Below are 17,185 nucleotides of genomic sequence, written 5' to 3' on the forward strand. Positions count from 1 at the left end.
GAAAATGATAAAGGGGGAGAGGGAGGCCAGACAAAAACCAAAAGTTAAGAAATAAATTTAAAACTCCAATAGATATCCTTGTGATCTTTTTTTGCCTATTTCTGAGGATTTCTCCAGGATTAAAGTGCTTGGAAGTAGAATTTCAGGGCAAAGGGGTAAAAACATGTGTTAAACTGTGGTAGGATGTATACCATTAAGCTGTCTCCAGAAAGAATTCCCTCAGTGAAGAATATAAAAATCACTCTCTCACACATCCTCACCTATATTCAGAGTGTTTTAAAAAAATTTTGTCAAGTTTTACAGTTAAATTGTTATAGTTTATTTAAATGCTAGCAAGATTGAACCCCAAAATTTTATTGACCGTTTTTACTTAATAAATTGCCCTTTTTCTCCTGATGAAGTGTTTCCTTTCCTTGGTGATGTCTAATAGTTCTATACCAGTGAAAGGTATTAACCCTGTGTAATTTTTGTTACAAACATTTTACCATGCTTATCATTAGTCTTACTTTTGATTTCTATGATATATCATACTGACATTATACACTTTAGTCAATACAATAAATCATTCTTCATGGTTTCTATTTTGCTTTCATGCCTATAAATGCCTTCCTCATATTGAGATTAGGAAAGAATACAGTTTCCTTTTTTTTTTTTTCAGTTAATTCTTCGCTTAACTGATATAAGTTTAATTTTTGCCATGAAAATAAGTATGTTTTTCTCCAAAATAATTACACCAATTTACTGATTAATCATTCCATCTTCAATAAATTCAATCTATTCAATCAGTTGAATAACCCATCTTCTCCCCAGAGTTCTGAAATGCCATCTTTAGTAAAAAATAAATATTTAGCTTACATTTTTTCCAGGCTGTCACTGTGAAATACATTGGTTTGTATATTATTAACAATAACTGTACCATTATAAAGATTCAACCTTTAAAATATTCTAATATTTCCTACTTTCTGCTCCTTTTTTTCAAATTTATCTTGATGATTCTATTTTTTTATTCCAGGCTATATCATTATCATGTAGGTTATACAAAATGGTAAACAAAACATTAAAATTGTTATTGGCATTGCATTGAAATTAACTTGAGGAGAGTATTTTTAAGAACATCAGATTTCCCAATCCAAAAATTTGCAGAACTGCATAGTTCTTACTAGGTTTATCATGAAGTTTTCTTTCTTTGCTGTCAGTGGCATGCCCTTTTGAAAGAAATAGTGCTTTTTCCCCAAAATATATTTTATAACAAGTTATGGCTAGTTTAATAAGAGTTCTTGTCTAAATGGATCTGTCCAACTTTAAATGTTCTCTTCCTTCTAGTTTCTGTGACACCACTCTGTCTAGATTCTCCATTAATCATTCACTTATCGCAAAAACTATTAAATGCCTGTATTTGCTGTGGACACAAAAGTGAATGAAGTGGGCAAGTTCCTAACTTTGATGGAGCTTGTGGTCTAGAGAGAAAGGAACAAAACAATAAAATGAGCACAGAAATGGCTATACAGTAGTCCCTCATTATGTGAAGGAGATATATTCTAAGACCTCCCAGTAGATGCCTAAAACTGTAAATAGCACTGAAAACTACACATACCATGCTGTTTTTATACATACACCTGTATGACAAAGGTATTAAAATTATGATTTAAATTAAAGATTATAAATTAGGCACACTAAGATGAACAACAATTAATAAGAATAGAACAATTATAACAATATAGTGTAACAATATTATGTGATTGTGGTTTCTCTCTCTCTCTCTCTCTCAAAATATCTTATTGTACCATACTCAACTGTTTTTGAATCCTGGTTGGCCGCAGGTAACTGAAACCACAGAAAGTGAAACTGCAGGTAAGGGTGAACTACTGTACTGTACTGTATTGTATTGCAGGTAAGAATGGACACTGTACAACTGTGACTGTGTGTGTATGTGTGTGTGTGTATACACATCCAGATCCTACCACAGGCCCAGCACAAAGAAGGTACTCACTACATATTGACTGAATGAATGCAATATCTACCACTTAATATATCCCCATAGTGAAAAAAGCTAAGCTACAATATGAAAAAAAGAATAGAATTAAATCATATTTCAAATCAATAAATAAAGGTGTTCTTGGCAGAATGGAAATTAAGAGTCTTTTGAATACCATTAAAACTATTTTACAAGCTCAGTTTTGACTTTCATCTCAACTAGGGATTTTTTTTCAAATACCTAAAAGAGATTTTTGGTTTTGCTATCAATTCTAGACTAGTAAAACCTGCTTAATAATTACAAATGGCAATTACATAGACATCTTTAAAAGAAAAGAGAAATACCAGAAACAATAATCATGAATTCAGTATGCTATAAATTTGACAAAGCATAATAAAAAATAATTTATTGATAGTATGCTTCTTGTTCCCAAAATGTATATTTTGCTTCCACCTATATTGTCAGCATTTCTGCCTGCTTAAAAGCCTTTATCCCTGCTAGATTGTTAGTAGTCACCGCACTCCAAACTCATGCCAGTTGAAAATAAAGGTAACAAAGTTTTCTTCAACAACAGCCTGTAGGTTCACAAAATTGAACCTGTTCTTTTATCTGCCTGTGTTCATTTAGCCCACCAAGCAGTCTTTATTAAAGCTAAGGCATCAGGCAGTCAAAGTTCATTAATACCATTTATATAATCTCTGCAATTTCAATTAACTCAGCAAGACATTCTACTACATGATAACAGACTCATTAATTCAATAAAATCCCATAACTATTAACAATATGGTCGATGTTAAACGGGGTGTCACCTAGTACAAAATAATAGCTTTAACAGCTTGTGATGAAACTTAAGGTTTTTTCTTAAATTTGATCTGGCTAAATATTCAGTCCTTCTACAGCAAGGTATTATTTTTCTGTAAAAAATCTATAGGATTTTAAACATGTACAGGGAGTAATTACATATTTTAAAATGACACCCAGGAGTAAGTTAATAATACTTTCTTATTCAGTAATTGATAGATTTTTGTCTAAATGGATCAAGAACCTGATCTTCCATATTCCTGTGTAGTCTTCCATACAAATGCAGTGGGCCACATACATCACAAATGGTAGATGGAGTGCACAGTTATTATGTTTTTGTTCCTTGTCCATAGAACTTGTTTCCATTATTATAAGCCTTCCTTAATCTATTTTTTCTTTCTCTAAAAAAAATTGGAAAAGAGATGTGTAATTTGGGATAACTTTATCCTTATTTGATTCACTATCATCAAGACTTTTACTACGGGGTATTTTCAAGTATTTAAAGGAAAAGAGGAAATAACAAAGAGATAAGGTTCACAACGAAAGCCAACATAATGAAAAGAGAGCAGAAAAACAAAATCCTGGAATCTGTGATAAAGATTTTAAGCTAATGAACTAATACAGCAGAACCATTTACTCCCAGACTTCATGTGAAGTGTGTTAACAATCTCCTTACAGTTTAAGCCATTTTAAACGGGGGCTCCTGCTATTTGCTTCCAAAAGAATTCTACACTAACAGATTTTTTTTTTCCCCCAGTCTCCTTTTTGGTTTGTTTTTAGTCTTTCGACTTTTTATCTGACTTGTAGATGAGTCTACCTTGCTTGCGAGGGCCTTTCCTAGTCTTGAGATAACAAAAAAAATTCTCCTAAATCTTCTTCCAGTATTTTTATATACTTTGAGTTTTTATATTTATATTTTTACACCATCTGGAATTTATTCTCCAATAAATGTATAATTTAATGGTTTTTCCAGATGGAAATCCACATATATCAAGTCAATATCCTTTTCTCTATTTTACCATATTCAGATCCCATATATAACTGAACCTGTTTCTAGACTGTTTCACTGAACAATGGTCAATTCACGATACTGTCACATTAGTTTGATCACAGAACCTTTATAGAAGTTTTAATATCTATATTTGCCATTATCCCTTTCCCACAAATTCTATGGTAATTCCAACACATTTAATAATTATTATAATGATGATGATAATAAAAACAACCACAACCACCAACATGAACCTTTGCTTGGCATCAAATGTTAACTCTATAAAGTAATTACTATTATTACCCTCATCTTACAGATACAAAACTAAAGATTAAAAAAGTTAAGTAAATTGTCTAAGATTGTGAAGTTAGTAAATGACAGAGGTGAGATTCAAACAAAGGAATTTGCGTCTACACTCAGTGCTTTTAATCCCTAAATTATATTATCTCCGTTAAAATAAGTGTAACGTTTTTAGGCACTAAATTTAAAATAAGTGTATCCAGTTTTTTAAAAAAACATACATCTTACTCAGGTTATCAATGGAATGATAATTCATTTAAACATAAAGAAGTAGTATTTTTACTTAAAGTCTTCTCATCCAAAAACATGCTATTTTTCTATTTATTCGATTCTTGCTTTATATCCTTGAATAACTTTTTTTTTTTTTTTTTTTTTTTTTTTTTTTTTTTTTTTGAGACAGGATCTCACTCTTTCGCCCAGGCTAGAGTGCAGTGAATCAATCACAGCTCATTGCAGCCTCAAATTCCTGGTCTCAAGAGATCCTCCCACCTCAGTCTCCCAAGTAGCTGAGACTATACGTGTGCACCACCATGCCCAGCTAATTTTGTGGTATTTTTGTAGAGACGGGGTTTCACCATGTTGCCCAGCCTGGTCTCAAACTCCTGGGCTCAGCCAATCACCCTGCCTCAGCCTTACAAAGTGCTGGGATTATAGGTGTAAAGCCACTGCACCTGGCCTATAGTTTTCTTCATATAGCTTTTGTATCTTTATTGTTAATTTTCTTCTAGACATGTTATAGCTTTTGGTTGCCCTTATAAATGCAATATATTTTTCATTTCCAATTCTACTAAGCTATTGTCAGCAGTTAATTAATACAGAAAAATATTACTACTGTTAAAAATAAGATAAAATTAGTTCCCTTGGGTATTCTATGTATATACAATAATTAAAAATGTATGATTTAGTATATTTATAGTCTGACATGTTTTACTATCCTTAAATCTAGTTTATTTCAAATTAAATACACTGCTTTTACCATTAAGTGTTTTCTATTATATTAAATTTAAGTTCAGTGGTCCTGAATTAGGTATACATTATAACTTTTGATTATTAGAGAATTTAATAATTTAGCTTGAATTCTCACTTAATTTGCATTTGGAGAAATACATAAAAATACCCAACTGTGTGTAGTTTTATTAGAACACCATAAACTTAAATAAAAAATGTAAATACATCTGTATATATTAAATAATTTACATTTCAATAAAATAAAACAACCCAATAATCTTCTTTGCTTTAGTAATGAGATGAGTCAAATAACAGGATCACAAAGGAACTAAATACACATTTCAAAAATTTAAAGAAACTTTCTGAAGTTCTATTACTGATAAGTTTTAAAAGGTAATAGGATACTTGATTATTTTTTACATGACATATATTTAAAAATGCTATACTTAAAAATAATATTTGTACATACAACTCTGAAATTTTATTACTAGATTGCCTTCAAAGATGCTGTTTATAAACAAACTCCCAGAAGTTGAAAGAAAAGATTGAACACCATATAGAAGACAATTTGGTGGAATGTCTTATAATGAGGAAGAAGCATATGTGCTTCAATGAGCTTACCGAGCTTACCTTTCTCACCATGCAGCTGACAAGCAACTCTCTGATTGCTTTAGCATTATGATACAACTTTGGATACAATAAAGGCTATATTATTGCTCTATCATTTGTCAAGCCGTATAGAAAATTTTGAGTCAATGGATGCCACCTGTAAGATATTTTCATTACCTGTTTATAAAGCAACTGCTCGTTTTCTCTGGCATAACAGAAAAGAACATCTGTAAGAATTTTTCTCACATTTTCTTGTTGGAAAAACTGCATTTCAGGAAACCTGGAAAAAGAAAATACAAGATCGAAACTGACTAACACAGTTTCAAGAATCACTCTCAAATTCTCATCTCGAAGACGTGCCAAGGGCTGCTTCAGGTTTTAGAACAAGCCTGTGTTTGCCATATAACTTATGCCTTTGGTGGGTACTGAAAAAGGAGTGAGGCAAGGGGAAATAATTACATCCTTCAACATATTCACATTCCAAATTTTTTCGCATGCTTCATATACTTCATACATATGTGAATATGATAGCTTTTGAATTATATTCGACCTTCTGCAGATGGGGAGTTGCTTTGTTTTAGCCCATTGGTTTTTAGGATAAGAATGTGATTTTGTAAAAGTACTGGTTTTTTTCAAAAAAGATTGTCAATCTTTTTCCTTCATGTAAAATATCGACACTTCAATTATTATATATAACCACCCTATCAGCTTTTCATCTGATTAAAATATAGACTTCTAAATATTTCTTTATAATGCAGTAAAACACCACAACTGCAAGAATCCAAAGAGAAAACCCACAGCAACACAATACACAACGAATGTATAAGGGCTGAGGGAATGTCATCTAGTAGTAGTAGTCAACTGGGTTTAATCACAGAGAGTTTGAACAATAATTTTTAGGAGAGGAGGAACATGGAACATCAGTGGAAAAGGTAATCAAAACAGAAAGAAAGATATGAAGGCACAGAAGGCAATGGGTATTTCAAGAGTGCAGCATAACATGGTAATTATTAATCAGAAGGAAAAGACAATTCCATGAAATACTGCCTGCTGGGAGCAGGACAGTGGGATAGAAGAAAAGGTGGAGCAAGGCTGGAAAGAACTTTGCATGCTGAATTTCCAACTATGGAAATACAGCATAGTAAATGTATATTTTTTAATAAGGAAGTGATAAAGAAAAGAGTATTTTAATTTAACTCTATGGAGGAATAAACCTGAAAGAGTAGCGTAGGAAGGACATAAGAGTGCATTATAATAAAGTGAAATTTGAAAGTCCCAAACCCAAGTAGAAAAGCCTGTGTTCAAATTCATGTTGCATAATTTCTAGTTATGCAACCCTGAGTGAATGATTGCTTAATTGCCTCATCTATTAAGTAGGGATAACAATACTGATCTTGTAATCAAGATGCAATCATGTGAGAGCACCAAGAACAGTGCCTGACAAGTAGCAGATATTCAGGAATAAGAGGCCATTATTATAATAGTATTTGAGTAATTATACTTTAGGTAATGAGATTGCAAATCAGGTGGCTTTGGAACTAAAAAATGAGAGAAAATGTGAGAGAGTAGACAGGAAGATGACCTAGAGCATGAAGGCATAGTGCATTATTGAAACAGAAAAATATTCCTTCATGAGTCTTTTAAGAGCAATAGTGGCTGTTTTATGTTTTACATCATATTATAATGGTTTACTGCCTCCCATTTCTGGAGACCTCAGCTATTTTATGCTTCACTCTGCTACTTTGTTGGTGCCTTGGACAATTATAACTTTCTAGTCCAAGCTAGGTTTTTGGTGAATTATGCTAGAAATCTGTGAAGCATCTTTTTTTCTGGTCCTAATTTTTTAAATAAATTAAGGCCCATTTTACATTCATCTGTTCATTTGACTTTTGCTTATAACTCCCTTTTGCAACTGCCCAGACAGGTTTGGTTTGTTTGTTTGTTTGTTTGTTTTTTTACCTTTTCTGTGGTAGCAAGGAAGCCTCTTTTTGGGGGGCCAGTAAACAACCTAAGGATCTGAGCAAGGTCGCTTCACATATTTGCATAAAGCTTAATGTGATGATCTCCCAAGCAGTCCCTATCCAGGCATCAGATTTCAAACAGGGGTGGCACAATTAACTTCTAAAGAAGAGAAAAATTAACCTGAAGAGTAAGCGTATGTCAGAGAAGCCAAAGAAACTGCAGAGTGATGTCAAATGCACTGAAGTAGGCAAGAAACACAAAAACTTTTAAAATGTCATTTTGAAACAAAAGAAAGTTGCTAAAGCCCTTAAAAATCAAATATCCCAAATTAATCAGGATAAAAGATAGGTAAGTAGTTAATAAAATAACTTGGCATAGAGAAATATCTTGGGAAACTTAGCAATTAAAAATAGAATAATACTTTTGAGAGGTGAAATTTTCTCTCTTTCTCATTATATAACATAAATTTAACTCTGTCTTCGAGTAGGCTTTATTCCTAAAAATCTGGATCACCTGACTTAATAATTTTGCATGTCCCCTTCCTCACCTATTCTTTGGAAATTTTCTATGCACACTGGCACAACCAAATTCTGTGTAGCTATTACAATCTAAAATTGATTAGGAAAGAAAGTACCAAAAACTACTACATTAACTTTGTAAAGAGTATCCATAAACTATAAATAATTTAATACCTAAAAACTAAAAATGTAAAGCATACTTGTTAAGTCAACTTTAGGCTGAAGCTGCCTCCTTACATATTTTAAGTTCGGCCTAAAGGTTTCTCTGTACATCGTGAACTATAACAAGTGGAGGTGTAAACAGACCATAGCTTACACGTCTGCCAATCATCGACTTTTGGCCAATCAAATGTAGCCAACTGTTCAACTCATGTTCAAATAAGGCAAACACCAACCTGTAACCAATCCAGCTGTTTCTGTACCTCACTTCTGTTATCTGCATGTCATTTTCCTTTTTCTGTCTATAAATCTTCCAACATGTGGCTGTGCTGGCATCTCTGAGCCTACTCTGACTCGGAAGGCTGCCCGATTCACAAATCGTTCATTGCTCAATTAAACTCCATTAAATTTAATTCGGCTGAAGTTTTTCTTTTAACACACTGTATACCAATTCCTGGTTTCATTTAAATGCATACCAACCACTTTCAAGATTAAAAACTACAGATCTAAAAGAATTCAATTGCAAGTAGTAATTTAAATTGCCTACTTTTAGCAAATACCAAATCAACTGAAAATATGTATTATGCAGACATAGCATATCTATGAAACAGCACACCAACTATGATTCTGCTCTACAATGCTGAAGTGCTAATTTGTGAAGTTTCATGGCACTCTCTTTGTTAGAAAACTGTAACTTGTTCTTTAAATGATGAAGAATCCATTGCATCAAATAAGTAAGGTAGGAAGATATAGAAAAGCTCTGAAAAAGAAGTAAAGTTTTCAAAACTATTTCAAAAGTTGGAAAAAGAACTGAAAATCAGAGTTTTGTGCTGAGTCTTTGGAGATTATCCAGTCCAACTCAGAGATTAACAGGCATTTAAACAGAAGCACAGAGAAATAATACCTGTGCCAAGGTATCTGGGTAGTTAACAGAACAGCAGCACTTTCCAACTGCTTCCCTAATCAGTTATAAATTAATCTGAGAAATGCATTTAGGTAAAATTTCATGACTTTAGAGTTACACATAAGAACCTAGCTCTGAAGGTTGATGAATATACCTAGACGATAACATATTTCCTACAAAAAATACTTGATGGTCACAGTATCAGGATTCAATCCAGAAGATGTTACATCTATAGGTACAAGAAATATGAGAGAAAAGTACAGTGAGTAGCATTTCTAGGAATAGTAATAATCTGTTTTTGATGATATGTTGTAAGTTTCAAAATAGCTTCCTTACCACTCATTACACTTCTAGTTTTTATTTACCCCTTGCTAGATGGTGTGGATTCAGGCTAGGTAAAGTAATTTGAACGTCGGTCTAACCCAAATATCACTGGAAAGGCAAATCTGTTTTTGAAACATAATTAAAAGCACAGAATACAAACCATACTAGATGCAACAATCATTCAGGTTTTGAAAAATCAACAATGATGCTACAGTTTCATGAAAATAGAGAGAGAAATTAAGAATTAAAACTGTAGAGGTTCATAATTTATTCAAACCAAAATATCTGGTAGGAAAATAAAACAGAAAGGAAAAAAATCACACTAAGTAGGAACTGGAAACAAATTTTATTATTAACAGAAAGTCTTTCTTTCTACATTTGTCCATAAAATAAAAATTGAGATGTAAAATAGGTGAGGGTGAAACTCTAAAAATAGAGATGAACAGCAAAGATTAAGTAGTCCATAATGGAATTTAGATTAAAATAGTCTTAAATCTTTACTTTAGGGTAAAAGTCATATTTCAGTTTAGAGTCAATTGATCAGTATTTATAATATAGAAGTTTCTCTCTCAGATGTGTGAAGAAACTATATTTAAACAAATTTTACATAGTACAAATAATAACAAGAGCCATCACAAACATGTGGTGTGTAAGTTTTGTTTTCTATCTTGAAATAAACCAAAATTGGTAGGCAATATAGGTTTAATTACAAATTTTAAAAATCTTTCATTATGGAAAATTAAAACATTTATAAAGACAACAGTAAACTGAACCCCAATCTACCCATCAGCTAGCTTCATCACTAATCATTTCTTGTTTTACATATATTCCTCCCCAATATTGCATTATTTTGAAGCTAATCCCGACATCATTATATCTATAAATACTGCAATCTGTATCTCTAAAAGATAAGCACTCTTTAAAAACATAACCATAGGCCAGGTGAAGAGGCTCACACCTATAATCCCAGCACTTTGAAAGGTCCAAGGCAGGAGGATCGCTTGAGCCCAGGAGTTTGAGATCAGCTTGGGCAACATAGTGAGACCCTGCCTTTACAAAAAAAAAAAAAGTAAAAGTAAATTAGCTGGGTATGATGGCACACACCTGTAGTCCCAGCTAATTGGGAAGCTGAGGTGGGAGGATCACTTGAGCCTCGGAGGTAGAGGCTGCAGTGGGCTGTATTTGTGTCGCTGTACTTCGGCCTAAGCAAGAGAGACAGACCCTGTCTCAAAGAACAAAACAAACAAACAAAGAAATAAAAAAATCCCATAGTGCCATTGTAACACTACTAATAATAAAAATAATAATCTATTAATCAATTATCCAGTAAATGTTCAAATTTCTGTGACTGTCTAAAAATTCTTAACACTTTGTTCAAGAGCCAAGAAATATTTGTCAGTGCACTGCAGTTTGTTGATATATCTCTTAAGATTCCTTTAATCTATAGACTTGTCCTTCTTCTCTTTTTTATCTTGCAATGTATTTGTTAAAGAAACCAGATTTTTTATCCTGTAGAAGGTTCCTACATTCAGAATTTTACGTATTGTGCCTCCATTTTCTCATTTAACAATTCTCCTTTCCCCTGTATTTTCTACAAACTGGCAGTTAGATCTAGAGACTTTATCAGATTCAGGTTCAAGTTTTCAACAAGATTCTTCTTGTCTCATCTATAGATGATATAATTTGAGAACATGTTTGCAAATTCTTTGATACTCCTCTCATAGAAAGATGAAAGAGTCTGACTGTCTTCCCTTTGAGTATGTGCTGGCCTTAGTGACCAGTTTCTCAAAAAATAAACGTGTCAAAAGTGGTGGTGGAACACAGCTTCTGTCTGGCTCTCTCTGGACACATTCTCAGAACCAGACCACCAAGCTGTGAAGAAGCCAAGCAGCCATATGAAAAGGCTGTCTCGGGTGTTTTCACCACAGCTCCAGAGGAGGTCTCAACTGAGAGCCAGCTTCAACAACCAGACAGGTGAGTGAGCAAACCTTCAGATGATTCCAGACCCTGGACTTCAAGCTACCCCAGCCAACACCATGTGGAACAGAGATGAGCCATCCTACTGAGCCCTGCTCAAGTTGTAGATTCAACAACAAAATAAATTCTGTTGTTTTAAACTTGGGGTGATTTCAATGCAGTGATAAGCTGGTGTTGTGTACTTCCATCAGGAGGCACCGAACATTAATGTATCCCACTTTCTGTGATGCTACCAACTGTTAATGATCACTGCCTAAATCTATTAATTCATTAGAAGTCATAAAATGGTAAAACTATAATTCTATCATATTTTTTCTTCCTTTATTATCTAAGACATAGACATAATGAAAAAAAAATCCTTCATCAATATTTAGCTATCCTGAAGTATAATTCATATAATTTTTAAAAATCTTATTGATTTCTATTACATTTGGCTCATGGATACTTACCGCAGACATTTGATTATATAAAGACCTATACATGATAGAATGGCTACTAATTCTGTAACAAAAGTAGTTTATGACAACTAGAGTATCCTATTTGCCATTTGGATTTGGTCTCATATGACTGCAGTGTGTGGAAGTGAACTGAAAAGTGAGGGATGGAGAGCAAATAAACCCCAACTTTGGAGCCCCAGTAATCAGGAACCCAGGTGCCTGATGGTTAGTTGGAAAGACATTCAACAGGGCAATGGTCTGTCATAACACAGACAATAAAGGGAAGCCAGACAAACATCGGGGCTATCTGTAATGCAGGCAACAAAGAGACAAAAAGAATCTTTCCTAAGCAAGAAAAGGGTTAAGAAAAGAGTAAAATGATAAAGGTTTTGTCACCACATTATAGTACATAATTAGGTAATTAGAAGTATTAAAACAGACAAAGCATTGGGCCCAGATGAAATACTGAAGATGCAAGTATTCAATAAGATGCCCCAGGGGAAAAAGGAAAGCCCTTGGTGAGGGTTTATAACTATGCAATAGGACAAAGAAGCACAGAAGGACTTGAAGGAACAATAACTGTTGTTACGCCCATATTTCAAAAACAGAAAATCAAAACAAGCACTCATCCAAAATTTTTAAATGAGCTGATGAAAACTCCCTAGAATACTATTAACCACCAAAATAACTATAATACCTTACTGTGGTTTATTGTTTTATTAAAGAAAAACTGAACAATCAAGCCAAGACTACAACAAGGAACAATTTGATACGGAATAAAAACAGACATACTGAAAGACACAATTCTTTTTCTTCCTGTGTTCCCTATTTTGGTTGGTAATTTCCATTCTCCCTATTCAACCAAACCTGTTTTCTCTTCTTTGCAGGCACATAGCTGGATTTAATTTCCCAGCTTCCTTTTCAGTTAGCTGTGGTCATGTGACTTGAGTGCTAGCCAATGGAATGAGAGTGGAAATTATGTGGGACCACGAAATACACTCCCCTAACTTCCCCACCGGCAGGCCTCTGTACACATTTCCCCTTCTAGGGGACAGAATGAAAAAGATCATGAGGAAGACCTTGAAAACTCCATTGGGATTGTGCTGCTCTTAAAACTATATCTGCAAATTCTTTAATTCTCACATTTCCCTTCTGAGGTAATGGCATAAAAACGACATAGCTTCTACATGGCTCTTTTTCTTTCTTGGATCGCTTGATCTGAAGAAAGTATCTTCTGAAGGAGGACCCTAAAGCAGCACCTTAGAGAGATGCACATGGAGAGGAACCAAAGTGGATACTCCAGCCATAGTCAAGCCATCAAATGTTTGCAGCTCCAGTAACCACGTGACTGCAATCTCATGAAACACTCCTAAGCCAGAATCTCCCAGCTACACTGCTCCCAAACTCCTGATCCACAGCAACCATGACATAATAATTAATTGTTGTTCTAAGCCACTAATTTTGGTCGATTAATTACATAGCAAAATATAATAGAGGTTTTGATATCTGAAACTGGGGTGCTGTTTCAAAAAAAAAAAAAAAACCTAAAATATATGGTAGAAGTGCCTATGGGACTGGACAGAAGACAGAAGGACCTTCGGGAGAGCATCAGTGAGAAATTAAGGCTGTGGGAAAAAGACTATTAGCAAAAGACAATCTGCAAAGAGGCTGCCAGTGAGGCCTTAAATGAAAGTGAGGAAAACATTACAGAAAAAAAATGGAGAAAAGGTTCCTTATTATGCAGTGACAGAAAGTCTGGCAATGTGATAGCCTCTAGTTATATGGAACATAGAAAATGAATCTAATAAACTGGGTGATCTAAGGAGATATCCAGGCAGAGTACTGAAAGTACTGTCTGGTTTATTTGTGTTACTTATAGTAGAATGAAAGAAGAGAAAAAACAAAAGGAATAACTGGTAAACATAAAGGTGCTAGAACTTTCTTGGTTTGAAAATAAAGCTTTTTCTGATTCCCAGCTTCTCAAGTCAGCAAATGATACCAACATTAACACACTGCTTCTGGGCAAAGATCAAATCTAGGACAAAGACAGGCAAGAACTAAAGATGAAATCAAAGGTGTGACTGTAAAAGCCTTTGTTAAGATCTCAGAAAGGTCTAGGATGATGCCACAGAGAACCCTTCAGTCAGACAAAAGGCCCTTAGATTTTTTATTATTTATTTTTTTAGTGATGGCATAAAATTGAATTTACTAAGTGATCAATGATAGTTACTGGTTATAATATTGTTGCAGAAAATAGGGTCCAGTCTTATGCTAACATCTTCTTTCTACATGATCCACTTGCTGTGTCATGTGACCCTTTTTAAAAAAATTATACTTTCAAGTTCCGGGAAACGTGTAGAATGTGCAGGTTTGTTACATTAGGTATACACATGCCATGGTGGTTTGCTGCACCCTTCACCCCATCATCTACATTAGGTTTCTCCTAACGCTATCCCTCCCCTAGCCCCCCAATCCCGCAACAGGCCCCAGTGTGTGATGTTCCCCTCCCTGTGTCCATGTGTTCTCATTGTTCAACTCCCACTTACGAATGAGAATATGTGGTGTTTGGTTTTCTGTTCCTGTGTTAGTCTGCTGAGAATGATGGTTTCCAGCTTCATCCATGTCCCTGCAAAGGACATGAACTCATCCTTTTTTATGGCTACATAGTATTCCATGGTGTATATGTGCCACACTTTCTTTATCCAGTCTATCTTTGATGGGCATTTGGGTTGGTTCCAAGTCTTTGCTATTGTGAACAGTGCGGCAATAAACATACGTGTGCATATGTCTTTATAGTAGAATGATTTATAATCCTTTGGGTATGTACTCAGTAATAGGATTGCTGCGTCAAATGGTATTTCTGGTTCTAGATCCTTGAGGAATCGCCACACTGTCTTCCACAATGGTTGAACTAATTTACACTCCCACCAAAAGCATTCCTATTTCTCCACATCCTCTCCAGCATCTGTTGTTTCCTGACTTTTTAATGATCACCATTCTAACTGGTGTGAGATGGTATCTCATTGTGGTTTTGATTTGCATTTCTCTAATGACCAGTGATGATGAGGTTTTTTTTTTCATATGTTTGTCAGCTGCATAAATGTCTTCCTTTGAGAAATGTCTGCTCATATCCTTCACCCAGTTTTTGATGGGGTTGTTTTTTCTTGTAAATTAAAGTTCTTTGTAAATACCTGGGAGTACAACTTACAAGGGATGTGAAGGACCTCTTCAAGGAGAACTACAAACCACTGCTCAAGGAAATAAGAGAGGACACAAACAAACGGAAAAACATTCCATACTCACGGATAGAAAGAATCAGTATCATGAAAATGGCCATACTGTCCAAAGTAATTTATAGATTCAATGCTATTTCCATCAACCTACCATTGACTTTCTTCACAGAATTAGAAAAAACTACTTTAAATTTCATATGGAACCAAGAAAGAGCCCATATATTGATGACAATCCTAAGCAAAAAGAACAAAGCTGGAGGCATCATGCTACCTGACTTCAAACTATACTATAAGGCTACAGTAACCAAAACAGCATGGTACTGGTACCAAAATAGATATATAGAACGATGGAATAGAACAGAGGCCTGAGAAATAACACTACACATCTACAACCATCTGATCTTTGACAAACCCGACAAAAGCAAGCAATGGAGAAAGGACTCCCTATTTAGTAAATGGTGTTGGGGAAACTGGCTAGCTATATGCAGAAAACTGAGCGTGGACCCCTTCCTTACACCTTATACAAAAATTAACTCAAAATGGATTAAAGACTTAAACGTAAGACCCAAAACCATAAAAACCCTAGAAGAAAACCTAGGCAATACCATTCAGGACACAGGCATGGACAAAGACTTCATGACTAATACACCAAAAGCAATGGCAACAAAAGTCAAAATTGACAAATGGATCTAATGAAACTAAAGAGCTTCTGTAGAGCAAAAGAAACTATCATCAGAGTGAACAGGCCTCACAGCTCTAGCAAGTAGAGATCAGGGATCTGCTAAACATCCTACAGTACACAAAACAACCTCTCAAAACAAAGAATTGGTCCAAAATGTTAATATTCAGAAGGTTGAGAAACACTACATTACAATATATAAACCCAGAAGGCAGAAACAGTATCTACTTATTTAGTCTCCACCACTTTTTGAATAAGATTTGAGATACTGATTCATTTATGTTTCTGTCCTGTTTTGCTTCACAAAGTGCTTGTACACTGAAGGTATTTAAGAAACGTTTCTTGAAGAAGCATTAAATCTAGGCAAACGAGATTAACATAAATTATAGAGTAGTGGAAAAACAGAAGTCCCAGGTACCATTTCCATTTTGGCCTTAACAAGTTATATTTGTTTATTCATGTCATAGTCTTTCTGAGCTTCAACTTTGCACCTTTGCAAAATAAAAGGATTTTACTAGATGACTATTAATGACATAAATGCTTATAATGGGTGCCAAGTACTGGGAAATATGAAGATATAAAACATATAAACTGAAGAAAATCTAGGAGAAAAAAACCAGACACCTTACAGATAATTTTAAAAGAAGATAATTACAATAAAATATGCATTATATATTAAAGAACGGAAGAGACAGTCTTTTATTTGAATCTTGAACTTCTAAAACAGTGGCTGACACAGTGATCTCTCAAGTAGTATTTGCTGAATGAACAAATATACCTACAAACCTTACAAACAACCAAACCTTTAAGGAAAATTAAGACGACGCAATCAGGCACTAGGGATATGAAGGCAAAGCAAAAGGAAAGCCTGAACAAGGTTCTGCTTTCTTTAATTTATGTTTTCAGTGAAGAAAAGAATGACATATAGCTTTCGTAGTTCATAAACAGGAGGTGAATACAGAATTTTTTAAAGTGAAAAAAAAGAAAGTAGTGATTTATTGTGATGACAATGAGTAGGACTCAGCCCAAGAGGAGAGCAGAAAAATCTCCAAGAGGCTAATAAGGAAGGTGGAGTAAGAAATCACCATACAGTTGAGAAGATTAAGCAAAAACAAAAAGGAGGAGGGGCGGTTTGGGATGACAGGATATAAGGTGGGATAAGGCAGGTGTGGCTGCAGTTCAGGAGATGGGATCTGTCACTATCTAAGTAGAGGTCTTCATCTAAGGTTCTTTCTAGTTCTACAATGTCTGAGTCACTTAACAAGCCCTTTACCCCACTCCTCCACTCCTCCAAAAACATCTTTCTGTTCCTACCATAAAGGTAAAAAATTAGGAAAAAATAGAAACGTAGGTAGATATACTGTATAT

The 17,185-nt window shown here is 34.4% G+C and overlaps 1 protein-coding gene across 37 annotated transcripts in view; it reads right to left on the bottom strand.

The window, feature by feature from the left end:
• Nucleotides 1–17,185, bottom strand: part of TBC1D5 (TBC1 domain family member 5) — a 598,207-nt gene that overhangs the window by 227,824 nt on the left and 353,198 nt on the right. For all 37 annotated transcript variants that reach the window (XM_063611375.1, XM_063611384.1, XM_055295545.2 and 34 more), the window contains one exon: nt 5,802–5,904. In XM_063611375.1, the coding sequence (XP_063467445.1) occupies nt 5,802–5,904 (103 nt within the window). The remainder of the gene's footprint in view (nt 1–5,801; nt 5,905–17,185) is intronic.

The sequence above is a fragment of the Symphalangus syndactylus genome, chromosome 10, assembly GCF_028878055.3.
Source record: "Symphalangus syndactylus isolate Jambi chromosome 10, NHGRI_mSymSyn1-v2.1_pri, whole genome shotgun sequence".
Classification (NCBI taxonomy): domain Eukaryota; kingdom Metazoa; phylum Chordata; class Mammalia; order Primates; family Hylobatidae; genus Symphalangus; species Symphalangus syndactylus.